This window comes from Vitis vinifera, chromosome 3, assembly GCF_030704535.1.
Source record: "Vitis vinifera cultivar Pinot Noir 40024 chromosome 3, ASM3070453v1".
Taxonomy (NCBI): Eukaryota; Viridiplantae; Streptophyta; class Magnoliopsida; order Vitales; family Vitaceae; genus Vitis; species Vitis vinifera.
Genome location: NC_081807.1, coordinates 19,249,321 through 19,277,258, shown reverse-complemented (window position 1 = coordinate 19,277,258; position 27,938 = coordinate 19,249,321). Strand labels below are relative to the sequence as shown.

The window sequence follows — 27,938 nt, the reverse complement described above, 5'->3', positions numbered from 1 at the left end:
TCATTTCAAAATCATCTCTAAATTATTCCTTAATTATTTTTAAAAGTATAGTTATAACATAATTTTGTTAAAATTTACATAAATAATGGACTCACATATATTTACATGGTACAAACATAATAATTATGCATGAATTAAAATGAATATATAAATGTAGGAATGACAATGAAATGAGTTTTTTAGGTATCTGTCTCACATGAGATTGAGTTGAAATTTAAATAAATGGGTTTGTGATAGGTTTAGAACACCTTGCAGGTGGATTTTTTTCTGTAGAAAGTTAAAGGGGTAGGTTCAATGGCAGATGTTTTTTTTTTTTTTTTTTTTTTTTTTTTTTTTTTTTTTTTTTTTTTTTAACAAAAGTAAAAATGGGACAGGTATGAGAATTTCTCATACCTACTCCATCATGTTTTATTTTTATTATTTTTTTACTTTTTTTTTATGGTATAGGATGAGAAATATTTTGAATAAATAAAATGAGGTTGGGATGGGGACAACTTGTTCCAATCCTACCTTGTTCCATCCGATGTGTAGAGATGTTTAATAAATATAAACATAAACCCATTTTTTCTCTTTATATAACTAATCAAATTACCATCTTTAAAAACATATTGAATGATTTAATTATTTTAAAAAAATTACCTTAAAAACCTCGTTTGCCCTAATGCTTAATTTTTACAATAAAAAAAAAGTAAAAAAGCAAAAATAATTACTACTATGGTGCAATTGAATTTTATGTTTAAAAATTATGTTTTAAAAATACTTTATTAAAAAAAGATATTCATGATTATGACACATTCTAAAATTTGTAATTTTGATTAAATAAAATTTATTTTTTCTCAAAATCTGGCAAGTGCGAAGCTCGTTCCAAGCCAACTATCTAAACCACCTTTGAGTAACAAAAGCTTTACATTCAGTGTTAACTAAAATGCTCTTGCAACTCACCTCAATGCCGCCCTGCCAATCTTCCGGTGGGTTGCAGTCACCCACTGTTTACCAAAAAAAACCGAATCCGTCTGCTGAACCATATGCGTCGAACAAAGATCGTAGAGTAGGGAAGATTATCAGCTTCCAACGTTATCTTTTGGTGAGTAATCTAGCTGCCACAAGCCCAGCGGCCAATGCAGCTCCAAATAAGGCGTGTAATCTCACACAATAATACTTTGCCATGAAGATCTTCGAGTTGTCCTGTAATGTGATTTTTCCCAAGCCCACTAGTTAGAAGCTGTTTGGTATGGGAAATTCTCATAACTGAAAACTGATCCATTAAGAATATCGAGTTAGAAGCTAGCTACCTCATGTTATTTTATGTTGACTTACCATTGAATCAAATTTTCAAGAAAAAGAAATAGTGGGTTTAGGTTAAGATTAATTATATTTTTGTTAGTCTAGTTAACCCGCTTATTAAACAGTCTTGTTATGGTTGAAGGTCGGCTCGACCCATTTAATTTGTTGTAATGTGTTGGTATGATTATGACTTGATATGAATGTGACACGATATGACCCAAATGTGTTAAATCATTCTCCCATGTGAGATGATTCACTCCCAATCATGGAGGAAAATATTGGGATATATCGGCGATATATCGCCGATATATCGTGTATCGGGAGGAGGCGACACGATATTTCATGGAGAAAAATCGGAGAGGAGATATTTCCGTAAATATCGCCAAAATATCGGTGATATATCGGCGATATATCGGTTCGGGGAGATATATCGGAGATTTTTTCAAAAAATCTCCTCTGGTGGCAAAAAATCGGTGATATATCGGAGATATATCGGTGATTTTTTGGTGATATTTCCCCTCCTTCATGCAACGTGATCTGACGGCCCAGATCACGCCCGTGTTGATCCGACGGTCTAGATGTGATTCCAATGGTAATATGGCGATCCAACAGCCCGATTGCTCCTAGTTTTTTATCCAACGGCTAAAATTGATTTTCAATAGTAAATTAATGTTCCAACGGCTATTTTGGCCCAAATTTCTTCTATAAATAACCCAAATTTCATATATTTCATCCATTTTTGCTTTCATTCTTTATTTGCTTTCTCATTACTCCAATTTTTATTAAGGTTGCTCAATTATTTAATTATTTTAAGGTATATTTGTTTTAAATTATAATTAATTTTGTTTGCAATTGTAATTAATTCATGTATTTTCAATTAATTAGTATGTTTGCAATATGGATGATTTAATGCTATTTTTACATTCAATTGTAATTAATTTTTATATTTTTATTGAATTAACTTAGGTTGATTTGATTATTTAATTATAAATTGATATGTTTATTTTAGATGATTATTTGTGATTTATTTTCACATTTAAAATTAAATTAAACTAGTTAACTTAGCTAAATTATTTAATTAATTTAATTAACATGCTAAATTATTTAATTAATTTAATTAACATGAAATAATATATTTTGAATATGAAATATGTTTATTTAATGAATTTAATGTGTACAAATTATTGATATTTAATGAAATGAAATATTTTATGTGACTTTATAATGAGAACAATTACAAAATTAACATTTCTTATAAATCGACATGATGTAATTACATCTAATATCGCAAATTATATCATATATATATATCAAATTTTTCAATAAAACAACTTTAAAATGTCAATTATACTTCTAATTATATTATTATGAGGTTTTTCTTGCATTTTCATGAGTTTTTAACAATTTTAAGTCTACCGATATTTTTTTCCAGAATATCCGCCGATATATCTCCGATATATCCGATATATCCGTAAAATCGAAGTACCGATATATCCGTGATTACCGATATTTTCTTCCATGCTCCCAATAACAATTAGCTAATCAACAAAAAGAGTGGATTTGTATCGGAAAAATCACTTACCTTGTGATTGTCTTCAACATAGCTAACAACCAGCTTCGCCATGGGTATTGTTAGAGCACAAGAGAACTATAGCGAAGGAAAAAGTTAAAATTAGGATATTCTTAGTCTTCAAATCAAATGAGAAGTTTTAACAATTCGAAAGTAGCTTACTATGCAAGTGAAGGGAAGAGTTTTGGCTAGACCAAAAGCTAATAGAAGCGAGTAGAGCATCGCCATTGCCATTTTTACAATCCTTGAGCCCTTCTCAGTATCGAGCCTAACCTACATTAAAGGGAAAAAAACATGTTATTTTGTTTTAATTGGGAAATTGTTGAAGGGTTATGGGGAAAATTTTGCTTGAGGGACAAAATCTAAAAATAAATGTAAAAAAAAAAAGGTCATGTGAATATGGTATTTTCTTGAAGATTAGTTATGGTAAAACTTCCAAACTAGCTCTCCAGTTTATATTTCATACTTAAAGGTTATGTTTGGTTCCTAAAAAATTATGAAAAAGAAATATAAGAAAAAGAAAATATAGAGGAAAAGTGAAAGAAAAGAAAAAAAATGAGAAAAAAAAACATCATTAGGTATGTACTTGAGGGCATTCTTAGCATTTTTGCTTTGTACCTTCATGGCATCAGTTTTGGTTGGATAGGATCGGTTTTATCGATTTTCAGTTTTCACCTACACCCCCCTAAGTATGGGCTTGAGGGAGTGTGTTACTTTGCTAAGCTTAATCGAAACATACAATTAAACATAATTATCCTCCAAAGCATACAATTTAACATAATTATACTCACGAGAGGTGACATTTTTCCAACCGCTCTATCTCCTTCCACCTGGGTCAAGTTCCATTCATGTTAGCTGATATGCAACAACCCAACAAGAGAAAAAAATTCACGGGTGAAGAGCTACCTGATGGAAGTGACTGCAGAAGAGGATTAGGGTTGTTGTGAAACCAACAAGAAGTGATGCAGAAAGAACTGTGGCAGTCACCAGAGGAGAGATCATCTCACTACCATAACCACAAAAACCAACGTTAAAGAATATCTACACATAGCTTAAATCAAATGCTATATATGCAACAGCAAGTAAGCAAAACAGCCATATATAATAAACCTTGTAGCTGTCTGCATCAAGTAGAAGGCAGTGGTGGCGAAAGGACCGAATGCCGCAAAGCACAGAGGCTCTCCAAGACCCTGGTAACTTAACCGAAATGGTGGACACTGAAACAAATACCCAGTACAGGATAGGTGTTAGCTTGTTTTGGATTTAACGTATAGAATGTGAACATGGTAAGGCGAAGCTCTCTGCATTAGGAAGAGGTAGGAGTGGATATGATTTGGGTTTTAGCTTTATTTCTAATTTGTTTGGATATGACAATGATACTCTTAAGTCTGGATAGTGATCAAATGTCATAAAAGGCTTAGCCTACTTTCATTAAATGCTAATTGACTTTCAGATGAGATGATTGAAACTTGATCCAAGATAATCAAACCAAATCAATCCATTAGGAAAATATATCTAATGAAACCAACCTTCCTAACTAAATAAAATAAATTCATGTGATGGTCAAGATTGAATTGAACAATCCACTTGAGCTTAATTATTTTTTATTTATTTTTTTCATTTTCAAATTTTGGGTTTTCTTCGAAAGTATTGTTTTATCAATAACCTATATTACTTTCTTAGCTCAAGTATAAATCAACAAATATTATTTTTTGAGCTATCTGAATGCACTAACCTAAATAATAAAAAGCTAGTAGTATAAAAATATTTAATGATAAGAAACTAGTAATATAAAAATATTTTATGAGGGCATCGAGTGTGTTTGGGTTAGTCTACTTCGAAAAAACTCCTACTCAAACTAAATCGAACTTAAAATAAAACAAGATGTACAAACCTAAATGGCATAAACTCAATAATATAAAAATATTTTATTAGAAGATCGGGTGTGTTAGGGTTAGTCTAGTTAGAAAAAACCTTTTACCTCAAATTGAATTGAACTTAAAATGAATCAAAGGGTTCAATCTAGCCAACCTAGGAAGAGGTGTATGGCGGATAGAATATGTAAGTTGAGCCAAAAGGGCAAGGAGTCCAAATTTTGAACTTAGTTGTCTAAAGGCTAGATTATTCTTGGTAAATGCATGGTTTTTGATATTTTTATAGTTTTGTAACAAAATATTTATAAAATTAGTAGTTATAAAAGTAATTCGGGATTTATAACTATTGAAAAAATCTTTCCAAATTTATGACAATTTGTGAAGTACTAATAGGAAGTTGTCTCTAGAAGAGACTTACATTGCATTGAAGTTGTCATTTGAAGAAATAATTTAAATGTAATTAAATTTTAAAATTTGAAGTTGTTCTTCAAAAGGAAAAATTGACTCCTCACAAGCTATAGTAAAATTGGAAATAATCTTCAACTACCATATTTTTAAAAATAATTTTTAAAAAATGCTACATTTTTTCAAAATTAGTCTGACTTCAAAATCCAATAGTCAAATTGAAGTAAAAATGCAGTATTTGCTCAAAATCCCCTACATTCATTTCTTCAAAAGACAACTTCAAAATTCAATAGTTCATAAGCTGAAGTTGTCTCTTCAAAAAAATAACTTCCTATTTGACTCCTCACAAATTACCATAAATTTGGAAATGATTCTCAACTAACCAATACCAAAATCTGAAATGATTCTCCATACCTGATATATATACCCACAAGTAACTGCACAAGCCAGTAATAGTATTGCTCGAAAATTTCCAGCCACCATGGATGCCCAGCTAAGCCCAACAAACCCAAGAGCAAGCAATGCATATGCAGCAGCATGGGTCCCTGTACGACTTTCCAAAGTCATTGCAGAGCAAAACTGGCCAATTGTTATTCTTGAATGTAGAACAAAAAAAATGGAAAGAACAAACCAAAAACACGAAGGCAAAGAGAATAAAACTTACCTGCCAACCATGTTTACAACAGATTCTTTCTTGTTCTTATCTGCTCCTGTGTCAAAATCGTACACATCGTTGCTGCCAAAGACAACAAGGTTGTAGTTTGTCATGAAGATAATTTAGAGAGAAACTGGTCTTTAAGGCTATGTTTGGTTTTTGAAAAGAAAATAGAGAGAAAAATCATAAGAAGAGAAAAATGAACAAAAAATTTATAAATGTTTCTCTTGTTTGGATGTAGAAGAAAAAGTTGATGCAAAGCAAATTAAATTATTAAGGAATACAATTTTTCCAAGCTTTCCTCACCTTTTATTTAAGGAAACTGGGAGGAAAATTCTTTAACATTTTCCCTCGTCTTTTCCTCACTATATTCTATTTTCACAGTTTTCTATAAAGGAAAAGCATTTTCCTTTCCTTTGTAGTTTTTTGCTATGTTTTAGTTTGGAGAAAGTATGAGAAAATTATTTATTTTTATTATTTATTTATTTCTAGAAAATGATTTCCTTATGTTTGTTTTTGATATAAAAAATACAAAAGAAAATTAAATATAATTAAAATTAGTTAGAAACTTATGAATTTTTAAATTATTTAATTTTTACATAGAAGAATTAAAATAAGTGAGATGAATTTGAAATAACATATAAAAATAAAAATTGACTTTAAATCTATTTTTTTATTTTTCTTTACTTTTTATTTCCTTCTACTTTTTATCTATTTCATTTTCTATGTTTTCCTTTAAAGTTTTTGTGAACCAAACATAGCCTTCGAGAATCAAGCCAAGAAGGCCCTACCCATTCGCATACCTAATTGATAAGTCCATGATGTGTAGTGTAAGAAATTTATGCATGAGAAGTATATATAGGTTGGTGGTGACAAAAAAGCCATATATTTGAATGCTAGCCCTAGATCACAAAATGCCACGTCTACAAATGATTCGACACCTAACATAGGAAGAGGAATGCAAAGTACATAGATCTTCACTAATACTAGATGGAAATGAATTATCAAAATTTCAGAAATATATTGAGGATGTTTCATGAATTTCCCCTCAAAAGGGATTGTTAGGATATCGTACATTATATCCAAATGCAGTAGCATGAAACAGTAATGTTTTCACCTTAAATTGAGCCAAGCGATGATAAGAACTGAGGAAGCCAAGAGAGTAAAATACTGCCTTGCTGAAAATAGGCCTGTCTGCAAATAAGCCGCAGCACTGCCTACCTGTTCATTGAAACTAGAGATAGTAAGCTTTATAGAATCAAAACTGCCAATATGAAATGCTCGAGTATATCTCAAGTGAACAGCAGATATGAAATGCTGTATAAATTGCAATTGATCAAACCAAATCAGTTTTAATAGCCATCAACAGCTCTAACTCTAGTTCTTTATCCTAAAGCTTCCTCTCATCACCAGTCATCCTAGAATCGGAATTGCATCTTCTTCTCAATAAGTCCACTGGACATTTCTATGATGATAGTGCAGAAACACAAGATCAATAGTGCCTAGATCCATACATGAACCTATGCCTATCAGTTTATGTGGCATAGACACTTATGACGAGCTGTGTCTGTGTCAAAGCATGGCATTCTTCCAACCTTCCTAGACTCATGGTTTGAAATGAATAAGTGGCGTGCCGTATGAAAAAAAAAAAGAAAGAGCATGAACTAAGGCCAAGAAGATCAGAATGTCAGCAAACCTTCTACAAAATCAAAGAGAGGTAAGGTAAAATATAAGCTCCCTACCAAACCCATAAAAGAAGATGCATAAGGCAAGGATTTTTAAGTATAATAGTGGAAGCTCCATGCCTCTGACAATCTTCCTATTCCTTTCCCTTCTGCACACACCTAAACAGGCTTAGGAACCATTCCTCTTAGATGATTTTCAACTAAGGGAATCCTCCCTGTCCTTCCTAATAGAATAGTTATGACTGCAAGCCATAAAAGATACTGCTGTCTTGAGCTCCTAGTCATGGAAACTCCTGAAGAAATGAGGACTATGATACCTCACCTGTCCTCTGAGCTCCAGTTGACAGCAACTGAAGCCTCTCAATCAGATGCCAAGGCAAAAAGACCAAGAACTGAGTCCTTGAGAGGCCTCTAGACACACTAGACATCATGCCAAAATTTGAGTCGGTTCCCCCACTGAGATGCAAAACCATGAAAGGCATTTCATACTTTTAGGAGGGTGTGCCAAAGGCCATGAACAATTGAGCCTGTACTCACCCTCATGCATCACTCTTTTTCCAACCCCCTGAGCTTTCCTCAATAAATACGGTTAACAGCTTATCCTCATAGCCATTTTGCCAAACCACGACTTCTTTAGGATAAGAAAATTTCTAATACCTAACCCTGCTTTCTTCATAGGAACAAACGGTAGAACATCCTACCAAATGGAACCCTTTTTGGTCCTCAGCTGTCTCCCCCTCCCCATGAAAAGTCCCTTTGAAGCTTTAACAATTGTTTGTAAACTAATATACTGGAATAACAAAGGTGTGACTCTACCCGCATCAGAGAAATACTGTCTTGTCCATGGGGCAATCAAAGCTCTCTATCCCTGAACCCTTAACAGCTGTAGATTTAAAAGAACCACCAAATGACAAGCCTGTACTGCAAAATGCAAGTGTCCCCACCCCAAATCTAAGAATAGCAGCCAAAGGCTCCACATTATCCATACTCACTTACCAGGTTAACTTCATTCTTATTTAGGTTAGCTTTCAAACCTGACATGGCTTAGAAGCCCAGCAGAATATACTTGGGGTATAAAAACTAGTTCCTCCAAATCTTGATCCCATCTTGTTCCATGAAGGGAAAAACCACTTCCACTACCCTAGAAATCAAACAGCTAAACACCTTGATAACCAACACAAAGGTATGGGGAGTGTGATACCCTGGTCCTGAACATCTGAAAATCTGAAGGAAACTAGCAGAAGCACCATTTAACAAGAAAGAAAATTTAACAGAAATACAGCACTCAATACAAGTAATACACCTCTGCCTGGAGTCCATCTCCTCCAACAAAGAATGCCTACACATAATGCCTAGTTCCATTAATAAACCCAAGTTTCTTAATGAGTGTAACAGAGAGACTTATTGAGTAGATAGATAGATTGAAGGATGGATAAATCAATGGATGGAATAAATTTGATGGATGAACAGATGCATGGTTCAATGGATGGATGTAGATGAACTGACCTAAAGAGAAGAGATGCATCATGGCAGATAGATAGATGCATGGATAGATAGACATCTTCCACAAAACTATATCCGATCTCTCATCATAAGCTCTAAATGGTATAATACAGTTGAACCCATATAACCAATTTGCGGTTGAACGGTAAGTAACATACATATACTTACCAAATAACATATAACCAAGTTGAAACTTGCAGAACATTCACTTTCTGCTGTATTATTCTCACCACTTCAACAACCATCATACTTCAAAGAAAATGATGAGATTTAATCAATCAAACACCTAATTCATGAAACACTGATTTATGACACACAAAAAACACTAGGATATTGCATCCTACTGACAACATATTTGTAAAAACATTAATCCTAAATTGGCACTTTCCTCTCTGCAAAATCAAGTATAGAAGATCTGTTCTCTAACCTTCTTGGGTTGTTGCTAGATTTTGAGAAACTAAGTTTATTTCTCACTTTCCTGGTATACATTGTGGACTATCCTGGTATACATTGTGGGTTTGCATCCTAGAAGCTTAAGCTTTTAGAAAAAGTTTGTGGTTTAACATGCTACAGGTCCCAAGTTGAATCAATCATTTTATGAAATTCACTGACTCGTTGAATCAATCAGTTTGTTGAGAGCTATTAGATTCTTGATTACTCCATATCCATGTATATATATATCATTTCATTCAGGTAAAGCCACGTGTACATTATACTATCTTACAATGTGTGTACGCATGTGTATAGTCATGGATTCACAATTCTCAAAGAAGTATTCACAGCAACACTACTCACAGTGAGGGGAACCAATGCAACAGAGTAAATTGGCAATTTGATTGCTCTCCATATCAAGGTTCCTTTCGATATCTCTTTATTATTAGTGTAAGAATCCTCTACTCTACATTCAAATCGTTTGAATTTTACTCGGTTTCGGTAATCATGGCACGGATATGATGATATTTTCGCATTATTTGAGAAGCATACTCTGCTACCAGACCTGGAAAAAGAATGAAGACTGTAATTCAATCAGAACCCCTCAAGAAAAGAAAAAATAAAAATCAGAAGAGTTGAAGCCTAAATTGTCAAATTCTGGGCAGTAAACCAACCAAATACCCAATTTTGTGAAAATCTTAGAAATTTTCTTGGGAAACAAACACTAAAACTGAATCTTCGAGCTTGAAACAGTCTGAAAGACACATAATGGCTGTGAGGACCAAAAATCCAACAATGGGGTTTTGGATTTAGAGGTGAAATATACCTGAAATTAGAGGTGAAGTGGGAGATATGAGTGCGGCGGAGATACAGAAAAGGGGTGGCGACATTGGAGGAGGAGGTGGTGGTGGTGAGAGCGGAGGCGGTGGAAGCCATAGCTCATCCCTTCAACTGTGGTGGTGCTTCTTACTCTCCCTCTAGTCAGTTCTGACTCTTCTTTGCTTTCTATACAGAGATGAAAAACTCTTATCTACTTTCTAACATTTGATTGGTTGGTTGGTTGGTCGCCAACAGGGTCGCGATGCTTTCCACTGTTTGTTTTACTCCCTGTAAGGGGCTGTAAATTTGACCGTTACCTCCATACCCACCATCGAGTTGGAGAACTTCCAAGGAAAGACCAGCCGGCCCACCTCTAAGCCTGGCCCTAAGCATTGAGGCCCAAGTTTCTTATTTAGGCGGATGGACGGGGTTGTAAGGTTGAAGAAGGTAGTTTATTATTTTCATATTTATAATTTATTTATTTGTTTTTAGAAAAAGAATGAATGGAGGGAAAAGTTAAGTGGATGTTTTGAATAATTCTAAACTTAACCAATTAAGTCCAAAGCTTTAAAGGAAAACAACACAAATTCTAAAAAGCCCTAAAAATAAAAATGTTTAGTTTAATTTATTTTAAAATTTCTTTGTTTACATATTTTTAATTTTAAAATATAAAAATTTTAAAAAGGGAAAAAATAGAAAGACAACAAAACATCAATTCTCCCTTGCAAAAATTAATTTCTTTATGAACGCTTTCGCTAAGATACATATTTTTTTTTCAAAAAAATAAATCAAGAAGGTATAATTTTAAAAATTGAAAAAATTATTTGGTTGAAAATAAAAATAATTTTACTAAATTTTTTAAGGATTAATTTCATTAGTCTCTCCCGCTTTGATTAAATATATATAATTTTCATAGATTTGAAATTTCATCATACACCTCTCTTATTTTAAGTGGAATAGAAATTAAGTGAAAATAATAAATGAAAATGATAAATGAGGTATTCGATGAAATTTTAAACTTATAAGGATTATGTATTTAATTGAAACCTTTTGAGAGATGAATGAAATTAATCAAAAAAATTTAATTCAGAAAACTCTCTAAAAAATTAAAATAAATTTAATAAAAATCTTTAAAATAAAAATTCTTGAATGAAAAAGTGTATTTTCATAAACTTGTATAAAAAAGGCCATAAAATAGAACCAACATTTATAAAATACAAATTTTATATAGTTATATAAAAATAATTAATATTTCATACACTTTCGAGTCAAATGTATTATCTTTGAGCATTCATGTACTATATTTTTATGATATAAGTACTAGGTTTGACTATCTTAAGTACTATGTTTCATTAGTGAGTGAATCAAAGTTAAATTACTTTTAGAAAGTTTTTATTTAATAATTATTTTTGAAAAAACTTTTTTTTTCTTTGAATATTGACAAAATGTGGTATGTAGATATTGGTGTAACTTGGGATAGTTTGCATGATCTAATTCAAATCTAACAACTTTTGTGGGTTTGACTAATTATTTTTTAATATTTATTTAGTTTAAACCCGAGCTCAAATCAGTAAAAGAGTTTGGAGAAATGAGAGCCTAATCCATACTACCAAAGGGAGGATATTATTTACATTGGAGACAAAATTTTGGTCTTTCAAACAAATTAGGAATATAAAACAATAGTGCGAACAACAAAATTTAATTGAAATAAAGTGGGATGAAGAGAACAAAGGAGAGAATGTTGAGATTCAGATAAGATTTTGGGCTTTCAAACAAAGCTAGGAATATAAATTTTAAAAAGCTGCTTATCAGTGTACTGCTTTACACGATTTTGCCTTTTACTAAGGCCACTTTTTTGGTGTTTGATTCTCATAAAATTTGTTACCTCACGTGATTTTTCTAATCAACTTTTTGAACGAAATAGAAAAGTGGGTCCTCTCCCAAATTTCTAAATTAATAATAATAATAATAATAATAATAATAATAATAATAATAATAAAAGCTGAATTAAAGAACAAGACTTTACCTCAAATTGAGCTCTAAGTTATATTTTTGCAATTTCAAATTGTGTTTTCAGTAACAATTAATAGTGAAATTGTGGCTTTGAGTAACATTTTTATAATGAATTAAAAAAAAAAAAGAACACCAACATGGCAGTAGATTCCCTTTTGACAAAGAATGCAAAGACTGCTAAATTGTTTGATCTTTGTTAATTTATTAATTTTTTGTTGTAGCAAATATAGAAGAAGAGTAACCCTTTAAATTCCCTAAGACCAACCCTCCAAAATTTGCTCATGATCCCTATATCTCTTTGGCTTGCATGGCTTCTCCACCACCTATGAGAGGGCTAAAGGAAGAGAATGGTGAAAAGGCAGATGAGAAAATGGGAGTTTATGTGACATGGAAAGAGCTAAGTGTAACAGTCTCCAATGGAAGCAAATTCATTCTTCAAGGCCTCACTGGTTATGCACAACCTTCTCAGGTTTTGGCCATCATGGGTCCTTCTGGCTCTGGCAAATCTACTCTTCTTGATGCATTGGCTGGTGAGTCTTCAAAATTTTCTATTTTCTGCTTTTTCTAGTTATTAAATTCTTACATTTTTTTTTTAATAAATTCCTATTCAAAATAACTATTTTTGAAACAGAAGTAGAATTTTCTCCAGGCCTTATCAAATTTTTTTCTTTATTTCTATTAATTAATTTTAGTGGATTTTGGAAGTAATACTCGGTCTTTGTATGTTGCAGGTAGGTTAGATTCAAGAACAAGGCACACAGGAGAGATTCTAATCAATGGTCGTAAACAGTGGTCAGCATATGGGACAATGGTATTGAATGGATAAGCTTTATATTATCATTTTGTTTTTATTCATAGTGAAGATTCCTAACCAAAGTTTAGAATATATATTTTTTTTCTGAAAAAATAATTTAATATTTTACACGATAATCATGTATTAAATTATGCTCTTAAGCACCAACCAGCTATCTATACTTTTAGAGAAATGAAAAAGAATGTTCCTCTTAATCTCATGTCTCGTATGCACTTAAACCCTAATTTTAATCATCCAGCCCAACCGTTCAAACCTATCAAGTTTCCTTTTCACTTTTCGTCTTCAGCCCTTATCTTTTTATTTGGTCTTCTTCTTTCATTTTTTTTTAAAATTTTTTATTTTATTTTCTTCTACTATTTTTAAATACAGTTGTGTTGCTATGGTGGAGCAGCCATGGGAGTGCTACCACGGGTGCACAACGGTGTTCTTTTCCATTTTTTTCTTTGTTCTCCTTTTATTTTTGAAGTAGAATCGGAAAAAAAAAAGTCGAAAGAACCAAAAAATAAAAAGCTATAGAACTAAGGTTTTTAATATTAATTTAGGATTTTGGAGATGGGGAAGAAGAAAATGGTACTTTAAAGAAATTAAGATTTAAGATTTTTGAGTATGAGAAAAATGAAGAAAATTAAAGATGTCATTTCTGTCATTTTATTTTGGGCTATTAACATAATATTAAAAAGATTTTAACAATAACTATCAACTAATATTTAGTCAGATGAATTAAGCAACACTCATACAAAAAGGCTAAATTTTATAAATCAATTTTATTATTAGGTTAGACAGAATTTATAAATACTATTAATTCTTCAAAAGGTGATCATAGTGTAAGATACTTATAAATTCTGATTGTTCAAATTTTATATTGAAATTGATTTTCTCAGGTATTTAATGGTTGAAATTCTAAAAACTCACTATGCCTATCAAGTCTTATACCAGCAAGTCTGATTAAAAATTCCATAGACTAACAACTTTTTTTTTTGGCTTTTCCTTCATTGTCACTACTTGGAATAGTCCATTTCTTGGAATCTTACCTAACAAAACTTAAGCAAACTGATATCTCTTATGGGAAAAAAAAGTCACAAGTATGGCCATCACAAACTCTCCAACAGGAATTTACAAACTCTTAAACCTATGTTTTCGAAAAAGTTTCATTGTAATCCTAGTCTAATTCAATAGTAGATGACATAGAATTGGAGATAAACATTTCTTATAAGATGAATAACACTAACTGATCCAAGAAATATGCTCACTTTATCTCATTCTTCATGAATATATTTAGGCTTATGTGACTCAGGATGATACTCTTACATGGACTCTTACTGTTAGAGAAGCTGTGTTCTACTCAGCACAGCTCCAACTCCCCAAGTCCATGTCGATATCTGAGAAAAAAGAGCGGTCAGAGACGACCATAAGGGAGATGGGGCTGCAGGACTCCATGGACACAAGAATAGGAGGGTGGGGAAGCAAAGGCCTCAGTGGTGGCCAAAAGAGGAGGGTTAGCATTTGTATCGAGATTTTAACGCGCCCAAAGCTTCTCTTCCTTGATGAACCAACGAGCGGATTAGACAGCGCTGCATCTTATTTTGTCATGAGGAGGATCGTGGACCTTGCTCAACAAAATGGAATGACAATTATCGCGTCCATTCATCAACCTAGCAGTGAAGTCTTTGAGCTTTTCCCTAATCTTTGTCTTCTTTCTTCAGGTAGAACCATATATTTTGGTCCCTCTCATTGTGCTAATGAGGTATGCTAATACTCTTTTTGAATTGTCACATGCATGGAAGACATTTTCAATTTTTTTTTTGTGAAAATTATTTGAATATTAATGATATTTCTACCTATTATTTCATGTAGTTTTTTGCATTGAATGGCTTCCCATGCCCAGTTCTCCAGAATCCATCTGATCACTATCTTAGAACAATCAATACAGACTTTGATGAGGTAAGTAGTGAATCAGTTGATATCTTTCATATATATATATATATATATTTAATTGTACATCTCCAAAATTTTTGGTCAAGTTGGAATTGTTTTTATCATTAGGACATTGAACAAGGCATTAGTGGAAAGAAAACAACTGAGGAAGTGATTAATATGCTTGCAAAATCTTATGAATTATCAGACACCTGCAAGCAGATTAAAAGACAGGTTGCTGAGATATGTAGACAAGTGAGTAAAGTACTAATTTCATGGGAGAACTCTTATGTATGACCTTGTTGTAATGGATGATCATGTGGAAATTTGTATGTGGTAGGGTGGAGGAGAATTGGAGAAGAAGGGGAGCCAAGCTAGCTTCATTACTCAATGCCTCATTCTCACTCGAAGGTCTTTCTTGAACATGCATCGTGATCTAGGTTACTATTGGTTGCGACTTGTTATCTATGTCACGTTGGGTTTAGGGTTAGGCACCGTCTTTTATGATGTTGGCGCTGGCTATGAATCAATTCGAGTAAGCTTTGTGACAATGTACATATATGCATAGTTCTAATCTCACTTAACCTAGGTTTTCATAGGCTTGAAATTGACCATTGAAGACATAAAACTCTAGAGAACTTTTAATACATATATCCTAATGGTCTTTATTATGGATAATTTAGGCAAGAGGTTCAATGATCATGTTCGTGGTGTCCTTCTTGACAATCATGGCCATTGGAGGGTTCCCATCATTTGTGGAAGAAATGAAGGTAAATTTTCGTTATATCACTAAAAGAGTGTTGATAAATCAATTTAATGATTTAATTTAAGTTATAAAATAACTTGATATTATATTTTAAAATTAAAATTTAAAGTAACAAGAAAAATAAATATTTTTTTTAAAATTTCAAATATTCTTTGCCTTGGTTGCTCATGTCCCTTTTGTCCTTGGTTTTTCTTTAATTTATAACCTCATTATCGAATACAAATGAGGGTAAATATGTGAATTTAATTATTTGAAAAATAACCTTAATACTTAATTAAGAATTAAATAATAATTTTTAAGTCAATAATTAAAAACATCATGTATCTTAAAGTAATCATAAGTCATTAAGAATTAAGAATTAAGTTTTACTTAATCTCATGTTAATTTATATCTAATCATAAGGGAAAATACTCAGTATATATCTTAACCTTCTTGTTTCACTTCAAGACAGGTGTTTAGACGTGAAAGATTGAATGGGCACTACGGCCCTGGTGCATTCGTCATTGGCAACACGTTTTCTTCAATGCCTTTCTTGCTCATCATCTCATTGATCCCTGGTGCAATTACTTACTACCTTGTTGGACTTCAACAAGGAGGCAAATGCTTCGTCTACTTTGTAACGGTACTTTTTACTTGTATGCTATTGGTCGAGAGCTTGATGATGATTGTTGCAAGCATCATGCCAAACTTCCTTATGGGGCTAATAACAGGTGCTGGAATCCAAGGACTGATGATACTAAGCGCCGGGTTTTTTCGATTACCAAGTGATCTTCCCAAGCTTTTATGGAGGTATCCATTGTACTACATTGCCTTCCACAAGTATGCCTATCAAGGGCTATATAAGAATGAGTTTGAAGGGCTAACATTTCCTAGTAATGAAGCATTAGGGCATCCTACTACCATCAATGGTGACAAAATTTTGAGGGATATATGGCAAGTAGAAATGGGATACTCCAAGTGGATCGATTTAGCTATCTTATTTGCAATGGTGGTAGTTTATAGACTCGTATTCTTCGTAATTATTAAGATTTTTGAAATAATTAAGATTGTGATAGAGAATGGATTCTCTAAATTGCTTATACAAAAGATTCAATGTCATATGATAAGTAAACAATTACAAAATTAAGAGTAAACATTCGATTTCGTCTAGTCAAAAAAGCTATAAGCAATTTTTTATTTATTTATTTTTGTTGTATAGTAACACTATGAAATACATGGACCTTACTACTATGGGCAAACCCAAAATAGGGGTTTTATTTATATGAAACAAAGTACTTATACTATGGTTTGAAATATTGGTAAACACGGATATATCAGTATTTGAATTTTATGAATGTATCCGAAATATTGGTAAAATATTGATGGATATTTTGACAAAAATATTAATAGAGCTAAAATTATTCAAAATTCGTGGAAATACTTGAAAAAACTCTAAAAAATGATAAAATAAATCAACATACACATGTTAAAGTTATTTTGTAAGTGCACTTCACATAGATATGGTTAAAAAGAAAAATATTAGTAAGCAAAAATATATCAGTATTAATAATTTATTATTTATCTTATCAAATTAATTTTAATTTATAAAATAGTATAACTTCATCATTATCTTCTCTTTTGTTTTTTTTTTTTTTAATATTTGAGTAAATTTTTGAATAAATTTATATTTTTAATATTTAAAAAAAAAATCAAAATTAAAAAGGGTAAATATAAAAAATTTAAAAGTAAAGTGATAGTAATGGTTTAAAATAGAATTAATAAGATAAATGATAATATATTTAATATTAAAATTATAATTTATTTAATTCAAATGCATTTAATAATGTAAAATAAACCATGATACATATATGATTTTTTTTTAACATTCATATTTTTTATATTTAATTATTATATAAATGATATAAAAAAAGATTTGTTAAGAAAATTATAATGATGTCTTTTATACTTTTATTAATCAATTAAATAAAATTTAAAATAAAATAATTAAAATTTATTTATTTAATCTTTTAATACTGAACATAATATAATTTTTTACAAAAATGGATTTGGTCCATTGGTTGCCCATAAGATTCATCAGACACTTTGAGATGATGTAAATATCAGTGTGATTATAGAGGAATGTTGTCCTTAATATTAGCTCTCCTCCATAGGCAAACTCTAAGTCTTCCTCGACAAAAAAACTTACAACGTTAAGGTGATTTTGTTTTTTTGTTTTTTTTTTTTTTTCATTTTTGAAACCCTACAGTTTTCTTCAAATTATTGACACCCCAAAAGCAGCCTTTTGACTCTATTCAAGAAATAAGAAAATATGTGAAACTAATCAACCGGCTAATTGTTAAAAATAATTTATGCTTTTAGCTGGACCTATGCCAACTTCCAATAATTATTTTCCATTTTGATACAGAGTACAATAAATTAAATAACATGTTATTATGTATGAGACATTAATCTATGAAATGAAAGTGAAATTAATATAGAAATCCTAACGATGATCAACACACGACCATTTCGTGGTAGATGTATCTATGTTCAAACCCTATTAGCTTCATCGTAGGAGTTAAAAGGAGTAAATGAAAGTATAACAAAGTAATATAATTGTTTTGGTAGAAGCGTGTGCCTCCTTCGAAGTTGTGTCCATGTTTTTCAAGTTGTTTGTCCAAATAGGATTTTCTTTTCTTTCTAGAATGGATAAGAGTAACTTGTAAAGATTTACGAACGTAAAGCTTTTTTTCCTTTTTTGAAAATTTTAATGTATGAAAAAAAAAATTAAATTTAAAATTAAAAGTTATACTCACAAGTCATCCTGTTGACCCCCATTTTGGAGACATTTTCTCTTTGAATTTTCTATAGATTATTTGGCCAGGTGTCACCATCTTAGGTGGCCACGTGTCAGCTCAGGGATGGATGCTAGGGAATCAGTTGAGCATTTGAGGAACCAATAGAAATTTGACATGTGGAGGAAGGTTCTAGAAGAGGAATATATGGGGAGCGTATTCCGTTATGCAGGGAGGTGTCGGCTGGCAGCTGGAGGAGCTCTTTGAGCAGGCCATTAGAGATTTTTTTTGAGGTGAGAGACTGGAGAGAAAAACAGGGGAATCAGAGGAGAAAAGGGTGAGAGTTTGAGGGTGAGTTTCTGGCTTAGAGGAGAATCTACCGAAGGAGAGAACAGGGAGCAGCAAACTGTGAGAGGTAGTGGTGCTATTGGCTGCCGTTTAGAGGAACTTGAGAGAGAGCGAGACTTGAGAGAGAAAGAACCAGAGAGTTAGAGTTTTCCAGAGAGAACAGAGAGCTTGAAGGAGAAGAAGGTAAGGGTATGACTGCCACTAATCTTTTTGTTTTTCTTCGTTGGTAAATAGTCTCTTTACCTTTTCTCGATATTTTCTACGGATTGCTTGATTTGTGTTTAGTTTTTATGGTTCATGTTTGGTTGATATCTCTTTCATTTTCTTCGAGATGATTCGAGAGTGGTACGACTCTGTTTTTAGTTGGGATGGAAAACTTGTTTTGCTTTTGTTTTCAATTCCATAGGATATTTATTTGACTTCACTCACCCCCACCTAAGCCCATTGATTGATGCATGACATGAGACTTAGATGTATTCATTTTGCTCCAATTATTTGTACTCTGTCTTGCCGTTTTCCCCTGTTACTGCCTCTGGTGCTGGTTCAGATGCTATATGCAATAGCCGTATAGTAGGAGAAGATGGTTTTGACGAGAGGGGTTTCCTGAGGTGGAGAATTTCATGCACATCATAGACTTGAAGTCTTGTGATAAAGTTAGAGAACCGTGAACGCAGCATTGTCATTTGAAAGAAACGATTTACTGTATTTGATTGATGTCTGGAGAGGAAGTTTTGAGCTGGAGAGAAGGAAGAGAGTATTATGTTTGGAGACTTTCTGGGCTAGTGATTATTTGAGAGTTGCAGACGGCTGGAGGAAATGATGAGCTGAGAGCGAAGGAAAACGAACTTGAGAAAGAAATAGAGCAAGCAAAGCTATCCTCGAACGACGCCGGCGGCAAGCCGCCGGCGGCGAAACGCCCCCGCCATCACCGGAACGCCAAGCAACCATTGAAGCCCCTTTTGAAGATATTTTTACCTGTTTTCTTTCATGCTATGCCTCCATGGTTTCTTCTCTATTGTGGTTACATTCTCGTTTTTGGATCTTGTTCTATGCTTGGACCAGATCCGAAAACTGGCTGACAATTGTACTGCTCTCCAAGTTTTCCTTGTTTTCAATGCTGTTAGTGGTGGTACTGGCTCTGGGCTTAGTTCACTGCTTTTGGAGCGTCTTTCTGTTGATTTATGGCAAGAAATCAGTAGCTTGGGTTCGTAGGGCTGCAAAAGTTGAGAAGCTCGCCTTTCTTATAAGCATCCTTGTCGGCATTATTGCTGTTTCGGGAGCATTTGTTGAAGGAAAAGATTGACCATGCATTAAAGACATCGGGATTTTCAATTTCTGTCATGAAGGCAGATCAAACAATTTTGCAACGTTTGGATGCTCCACATTGGCCTGTTGGTGTTGATGGTAATTGCTGTTGGAGCTGTCCCGATTGCTACTGTAAAAGTTGAACCAAGCTTGAGAAGGCGAAGATCGCTGCCGGCGGTGATCCAAGCAAATGGCCGTTCTATCAATGCCTCGATCATTTGATCGGACTCACAGCGAGGATCGCCCTTGTCAGTCTCGCCACCGCCACGCCGTTGCCGCTGCAGAACGTGCCTCTAGGCATCTCGGTGGGGATGAGGTCAGTTCACCATCAGCAGCCACAGCAAGAGAATCCCAAGCAGAAGCATGCAGCAGTTGCGAAGGCGAGCTCCAGTGGATTCCGATTCATCACAGTCAGAGCCAGAGGCCTTTGCAAGTACATCATCCCGCATCTCTCGGACGTTGCCAAGCTCCATAAAGAAGTCCCTACAGTTTTAAAGGGCGCTCCAAAACCCAACAATTTCAAGTCGTTAATGGCTTCCAAGATGGCGCAGCTGGTGTTTCCGCGACAAGCTCTCTTGAGTCGCTTGACTGCTTCCTCGCAGTTTCATCTGGAGATTCTGAGAACAATGGCTTCCATACAAGAAAGAAGGAGATGCGTTGCGCGGTAAATGGGCTTGATGGTATGAAATTTGAAACTGCGAAAGGGCAGCATGCAAAAGGAAATCCAGAAGACCCTTGGAAATCAACTTTGACGACCCACTTCTGAAACCCACGTGTCTCATTCCTCTATTCCATGCACTCTTTCAAAATGGTTTTCATAAAAATCTTATTCTTATTGGGTTTTAATTTTTTATCTCTCATCATTTCTTGATCTTAAATAAGTCTAATTTCAATAAATCAACTCTTGTTATTCTCCTCGGGGCGTGCCTTTTTCATTTTGCTTATTTATTTATTTCCTATTATTTTTACTATATTTATTTTCATCTCTTTTATTTATTTATTTTATTTTATTTCATTTATTTTATCTTTTGTTATTATTATTATTATTACTTTCTTTATTATCATTATTATTTTATCCTTGTTGATTTTAAAATAATCCATCAAATTCTAGCTTTCAAATAGTTTTTTTTTAAATTCCATTTCTATCAAATATTTTTATTTTATTTTTATTTATCTATTTATTTTTCAAATTTTCATCTTTAGAATTTTTAGGATCACTCAAAAATCTCATTTCCAATAAAATTTTGTTGCCATTTTTCCTTCTGGTAGACAATTTTCACACCTCCTTCGTTTTAAAACGTTTTAAAATAAGCAAAACTTTAATTCTGTAATTCCAATTAATGGAATTTACGAAATTAATTCATGCTAAAATAAACGGGCTTTGGTGGGGGCCTCACATATGTGAATTGATGATTGATTGATTGATTGTTTGATTGATTTACTTATCGTGCGTGTTTGATCTATTTTGTTCCTTGATATGCGCTTAATTATATCTTGTTCATCGCTCACTAACCCTGTTTCATGATAGTGCATTCAAGATTACTGCCCAGGTATGCATTCATTCATTCTGATCGTTCGTTATACATATCTTGATCCTCATACGTGCATAATCATTTTGGGTATTCATTGATTTATTCATCAATTGTCATAATTGCTTCATTTTATTAGTAGAGACCCGTTTTTAGGGACTTAGAGGGGTGCTACGGTATTTACCGTACCTTTCCGATGAGTAACCTGACCCCCGAACCTGATCCGGTTTTTCACAGACCACCTTTTCCAAAATATGAAGTCACACTTAGGGTTTTTCTTTCTTATTTTGTTTACCCTTTACAAATAAAACAAAAATAAGTGGCGACTCCAAGTCATTTTCTTAATCAATAAAAATCATAATTTTTCAAAATAAAAATCGAGCTCGCCATCGAGTGGGAAACGCATTGAGCCGAAATGCGGGGTCCACACATCCCTTATCTCATTCTTTTTTTTTTTTCAAAATTGACAATATTGATGCCTTGAATGTTTTTTTTTTATAATTTTTGTTATACAATCAAATATATTTTTCTGTTTTTAAAAAGAGAAAATAAACTTAGGATTACAAAATATATTTTCTAATTCGGCTATTGGAATAGTGATGAAGGATAATGCAAGTGAAGAATCCACTTAATACAATCCATTTGACCAAATGCATCCCACTTACCCTTCTTTTCGTATGCTCTAAATACCAATTTGTTGGGAAATTTAAAATTTATTTGAAGTAATTTTAAAACTCACAATTCATCAATATCTTATTCTTTTTAATAACCAAATCAACAAACTTGGTATTTTCTAGGTAAAGATTAGAAAGTGGTCAAAACTCATAAAAAAATATTAAATTTTTTTCTTTTTATTGTTATACAATCATCAATATATTTTTCTATTTTTAAAAACAAAAATAAAACAAGAACTAAATAAGAAACATATTAATATTTTTAAAAGTTAAAAAATGTAATTAAAAATTTATTTATACCTTGTACTTTTAAAAATAGTAAAAATAGAATTATGAATACAATTTTTTTTTCTCATTTTTGGTAAAAATCACTAGTATCAAGAAAATTGTGAATACATATTTCTTCCTCTTTTCTATTAGCCTATTTAGTGAATGTTGCTAATTATAATTTATTTCTTAAGCCGTAATTGGTCTATTTTTCTATCATATTTCAATTAGCTAATTAACGATTTCTATTCATTTCTTAGTGGACCCAACTACCTAGTAAGTGGAATTCCAGACATAAATCAATCTCAAAAATTAATGTTGACTGGGTATCTACCATATCAAAATGGTAGAAGTATCTTAAGACCCTACCACCTCTATCAAGATGTCTGTATTAATACTCTCTAAGCTTTGTCATTCGAATGAAAACAAGAGGTGGAAGTATATCATAACAAAACAATGATTTTTCTGGACATTCAAAGATATTTTGTATAGCATAAATCAATCTCAAATATTAATGTTGATAAAGACTGAGCATCTATCATATCACAATGGTAGAAGTATCTTAAGACACTACCTCCTCTATCATGATGTATATGTTAATATCCTCTAAGCTTTGTTATTCAAATTAAAGGAGGAGATGGAAGTATCTCATAATAGATATTTTGTATATATATATATATTCCAAACATAAATGAATCTCAGATATTGATATTGATAAAGCCCGAGTGTCTACAATATCAAAATGGTAGAAACATCTTAAGACCCTACCACCTCTATCAAGATGTATGTGTTTATATCCTCAAAAATTTGCCATTCAAATTAAAACAGGATGTGGAATATATCATAATAGAAGAATTACTTTTTTTGGAGATAAGTAATTCCTTTCAACTTAGGTTCATATTCAAATATATTTTGTATAACATATACTTATATTCAAATATTGTACAATATATATATGTAAAAGATACTTCTACCACTTCTATCAAGATGTATATGTTAATATCCTCCAAACTTTGTCATTTGAATTAAATTAGGAGGTGAAAGTATATCATAACAATTATTTTCTTGGAAATGAGTAGTTCTTTCCATCTTAAATTCACATTCAAAGATATTTTGTATAGTATATGCCTCTCTCTCTCTCTCTCTCTCTCTCTCTCTCTCTATATATATATATATATATATAATCCACATCACCATTGTCTTTTGTGCAAACATTGGAACAATCATTAAACCCATTAAAAAACTCTATTAACTAATTGTGATATAATTACAATTTTTTCCCTATTTTAAAAACAAAAATGAAACAAGAATTGCAAATGTAGAGAACAAAGAAAATTGGGGGAAAAACTTCTGTCTTTCTCATTCACCTTGATTATCTTATATACATCAGAGTCCTAAATAAGGTAAACTCTTAAAAGAGTACAATAAGAAATCTTCTAATATAGGAAAATATTAACAACAAATATATACACAATAATATTCCTGAAATTATGCCTAATACCCTCCCTCAAGTTGGAGCATGAATATCTAGAATGCCCAACTTGCGCAAAAGAACATCAAATTGATTCGTGCCCAAAGCTTTTGTTAAAATATCAGCAAGCTGAATTGAAATATGAACATATTTGGTCACGATATTCCCAGAGTTGATCTTGTCACGAATAAAATGACAATAAACTTCAATATGTTTCATGCGTTCGTGGTATACTAGATTAGCAGCTATGCGCAACGCTGCTTGACTATCACAGTAGAGACTCATTGGTCCAAAATGATCAACACCAAGAGATCTCAACAAACCTTTTAACCACTTCAGTTTACAAGTAGTGGTAGTCATAGACTGATACTCTACTTCAGCAGAAAAGCGAGATACAGTTTGCTACTTCTTGGTTTTCCAAGAAATTGGAGAATTTCCTAAGAAAACGAAATATCCTGTCAAAGATCGTGGAGTTAGAGGACAACTAGCCCAATCAGAGTCACACTAACCATACAACTTCATATCATAGTGGGCACTTAAAAAGATGTCATGTCCTGGATTACCTTTCAAATAATGAACAACATGCAGAGTTGCTGCTAAATGATGTTGCTTCGGCTGCTGCATGAAATGAGCTAGAATATGAACACAGTAAGCTAACTCAGGACGAGTGATGGTAAAATAAATAAGGCAACCCACCAAGCGCCTATATGGAGCTGGATCCTTCAAAACCAGACCCGTTGCAAGTGCTAGTTTATGATTCTGCTCAAGAGGTGTCTTGGCCGGTTTAGCTCCCAACGAACCAGTTTCGAAAATTATATCCAATGCATATTTTAGTTGACATAAGAACAAACCCTCGGAATTCTAAGCCACCTCAATCCCCAAAAAATACTTCAACTTGCCCAAGTCTTTCATATGAAAGCATTGGCTTAAATAATCCTTAAATCATTGGACAACTACCTCATCAGTGCCCGAAATAATAAGGTCATCAACGTAGACCAGAATATTCATCTGAACAGTTCCATCTCGGAAAGTAAAGAGAGACTAATCAGAGCTTAATTGTTGAAAACCAAATTTTTTCAAAGATTCTGTCAATTTAGCAAACCAACATCGAGGAGCTTGGCGTAAACCATATAAAGACTTTCAAAGTTTACATACCTTTCTGGAAGAACTCGAAGCAAAAACAGGTGGCATTTTCATGTAAACCTCTTCATCCAAGTCACCATGCAAAAACGCATTTTGCACATCCATCTGATGCAAATTCCAGTTCTTTGCAGCAACAACAACAAGAAAAGTGCGCACAGTAACCATCTTGGTTGTAGGAGCAAAAGTCTCATGGTAATCTATTCCTTCAACTTGATTATTGACAAGGATCATCAATCTCACCTTGCAACTTCTACACTTCCGTCAGAGTGGTATTTAATCTTATAAACCCACTTGCTTCTGATTGCTTTCTTCCCATGTGGTAGATCGACCACGGTCCAAGTCCCATTATCCTCAAGAGCTTGATTTTCTTTTCTCGTTGCATCTCTCCAACATTCTTCTTTTGTTGCTTCTGCATATGTAGTTGGTTCATGTCTTGCAGTAATATTTGCCAAAAAAAAAACTAATGCATCGAAGACAACTTATCATAACTAACATAATTTGCTATAGGATAGAGAGTACCTAAGGAATTTGATTGGAACGGTGAGCGCACTGAAGGACCTGATTTGATGCTGTGAGTCACATAGTCCTTCAAACGAACAGATGGCACCTTAACTCACTATCCCATTCCAAGAGATTCTTGTGCAATATTATCCTCTTCCACAACGTCATCATCTAAATTTCCCTCTTCAGCACTAACATCTGCATTGGTCAACTCCCCTTCATCACAATCTACTTCAATACCAGTGCTCCAATTGTATGTTCTATAGACATTTAAATCATCAGTAGTAACATCCTTATCGGTGAATGGAAAATCAATTTCAACGAACACCACATCACGGGAAACAAAATATTCTCCGATTTCCAAGTCATAAAGTCTCCATCCTTTCTTGTCAAACGGATACCCAACAAAGATGCATTTTCAACTTTGACTAGCAAACTTATCCTTGTCTCGGTTCAAATTGTGACTATAACACAAACATCCAAAGATTCGAATACTATGATAAGATGGTTTCTGTCCAAATAAAATTTCATAAGGACATTTGCCATTTAATAGCATAGATGGAGTTCTATTGATTAAATAACCAGCCGCGAGAATACATTCACCCCAGAATTCAAGAGGCAAATGTGCTTGAAATCACAATGCTCTCGCCACATTCAGGATATGGCGATGTTTTATCTCCACTCTCCCATTCTGTTGGGGAGTACCAACACATGAAGTTTGATGCACAATCCCAATCTCATCAAAATATTCTTTCAGAGACATAAATTCTCTACCATTGTCACTTCGCACAATTTTGACGTCTTTCTGAAATTGCTATTGAATCATTGCCATGAATTTCTTAAGAACAGAACCTACTTCATTTTTCCCATTCAACAAGTTTATCCAAACAACACGAGAGCAATCATCCACGATGGTAAAAAAATAAAGTGCACCACAAGAAGCTAGAACTCTATAGGGTCCCCATAAATCACAATGAATTAAATCAAAACATTCTTTGGCTTTATTTTCACTAGAAGAGAACATTTATCTTGTTTGCTTAGCTCTAAAACAAACATCACAAACCTTATTTGCATTTTTATTATTATATACTACTTCAAGAATCAATCCTAACACCTTAGAAGAAGGATGTCCCATTCGCCTATGCCAAAGCTTAAAAGAAGCAGCACCATTCATCTTGAAAGCATGAACCGAAGCTGCTCCCTTGAGAAAGTAAAGCCCTTCATGTTGCTCACCCGCTCCAATCACTTTCCTCGTACTTCGGTACTGTATAACACAAAATTTTTCAGTTAGTTGAATCACCAAACCTGAATCTCTAAGAAGTTGAGATACATAAACCAAATTGCATTTTAATTTTGGCACAAGAAGAACATTATGCAATTTCAATTTTCCTCCAAGAAAAACAGTTCATTCCTTCTAGGCCATGATCTCCACTCCATTTGGTAACCTAATTGGACATGGAGCAATATCTCTTACTTCTCTCATACATGTATAAACACTAGTCATATGATTGGAAGCTCCTGAATAAATGATCTAGGGTAATTGACTTTGCTTACCTATCAACCTCTCGTTAGTACCAGTTTTATGAGCACTCAACATTCCCATCAATGTGACCCATTGTTCATTATTCAAGCCCACAATTCCCTTTTTATTGGCATCGTTTGTTGTAGTTGCACTTGCCTGAGCAGTTCCTCCCTTATCATGTCCTCCATGAGCACCATGTTTACGCTCACCTCCACGTCTAGAAACGTTTGTTCTTGGTCTGTTATCCCATCATTCAGGGTACCCAATTAATTGAAAACAAGTATCTGCATCATCTCCTTCTCGTTTACAATTTGTGCACACCACGTTTCTATATTTTGCTTCCTCCCTTGAATTTTGACCTACTTCTTTCATTGCAAAACTCATTGGATTCCCTTTTTCTTCTTTTGTACGAGTCACAGTTCTCATCCTTTCTTATTGCACAACCATAGCATAAGCTCGATTCAAGTTCGGCAAGGGTTCAGTGCTAAGGATATTTAAACGCATAGTACCGTATCCTTCTTCATCCAAACCCATCAGGAACTAATGCACCCTCTCTTCTTCATGCTTATTTTCCAAGACGATCGTTAGATTACACTTACATCCAACGCAATTACATACTGGTATCTTGTCATAGTTATTCAATTCATCCCAAATCATTTTGAGCTGACCA

At 33.1% G+C, this 27,938-nt stretch overlaps 2 protein-coding genes across 3 annotated transcripts; one reads left to right on the top strand and one right to left on the bottom strand.

Moving 5' to 3' along the window:
• Positions 1–784: 784 nt before the first annotated feature.
• LOC100256517 (2-carboxy-1,4-naphthoquinone phytyltransferase, chloroplastic) lies at positions 785–10,429 on the bottom strand. Of its 2 annotated transcripts, none has more exons than XM_010649872.3 (11): positions 10,235–10,429; positions 9,772–9,991; positions 6,906–7,009; positions 5,798–5,869; positions 5,548–5,686; positions 3,965–4,071; positions 3,761–3,860; positions 3,646–3,684; positions 3,017–3,127; positions 2,867–2,932; positions 785–1,185 (listed from the first exon to the last, which is right to left on the bottom strand). In XM_010649872.3, the coding sequence occupies exons 1-11, from the start codon at positions 10,342–10,344 to the stop codon at positions 1,075–1,077; spliced, it is 1,179 nt and encodes a 392-aa protein (XP_010648174.1). In that variant the 5' UTR covers positions 10,345–10,429; the 3' UTR covers positions 785–1,074. The 2 variants fall into 2 exon arrangements, with proteins under 2 accessions (XP_010648174.1, XP_010648175.1); XM_010649873.3 differs by having other exon boundaries at positions 9,772–9,973; positions 10,235–10,427.
• A 2,075-nt stretch (positions 10,430–12,504) lies between these two features.
• Positions 12,505–16,860, top strand: LOC100251372 (ABC transporter G family member 1). The gene is made up of 8 exons (XM_010649946.3): positions 12,505–12,770; positions 12,972–13,051; positions 14,334–14,798; positions 14,909–14,995; positions 15,098–15,223; positions 15,309–15,503; positions 15,652–15,738; positions 16,186–16,860. Exons 1-8 carry the CDS (start codon positions 12,548–12,550, stop codon positions 16,858–16,860), a joined length of 1,938 nt encoding a protein of 645 aa, XP_010648248.3. The 5' UTR covers positions 12,505–12,547.
• The last annotated feature ends 11,078 nt before the right edge of the window (positions 16,861–27,938 follow it).

Coding starts and splice junctions, on each gene's coding strand:
- LOC100256517 (XM_010649872.3), bottom strand. CDS start 10,344: ATGGCTTCCACCGCCTCCGCTCTCACCACCACCACCTCCTCCTCCAAT. Junction 5,870..6,905: donor ATCGCTTGGCTCAATTTAAG/GTGAAAACATTA, acceptor TGTCTTTGGCAG/CAACGATGTGTACGATTTTG. Junction 2,933..3,016: donor CTCTTCCCTTCACTTGCATA/GTAAGCTACTTT, acceptor CCTTCGCTATAG/TTCTCTTGTGCTCTAACAAT.
- LOC100251372 (XM_010649946.3), top strand. CDS start 12,548: ATGGCTTCTCCACCACCTATGAGAGGGCTAAAGGAAGAGAATGGTGAA. Junction 13,052..14,333: donor GGTCAGCATATGGGACAATG/GTATTGAATGGA, acceptor GAATATATTTAG/GCTTATGTGACTCAGGATGA. Junction 15,504..15,651: donor CTGGCTATGAATCAATTCGA/GTAAGCTTTGTG, acceptor TGGATAATTTAG/GCAAGAGGTTCAATGATCAT.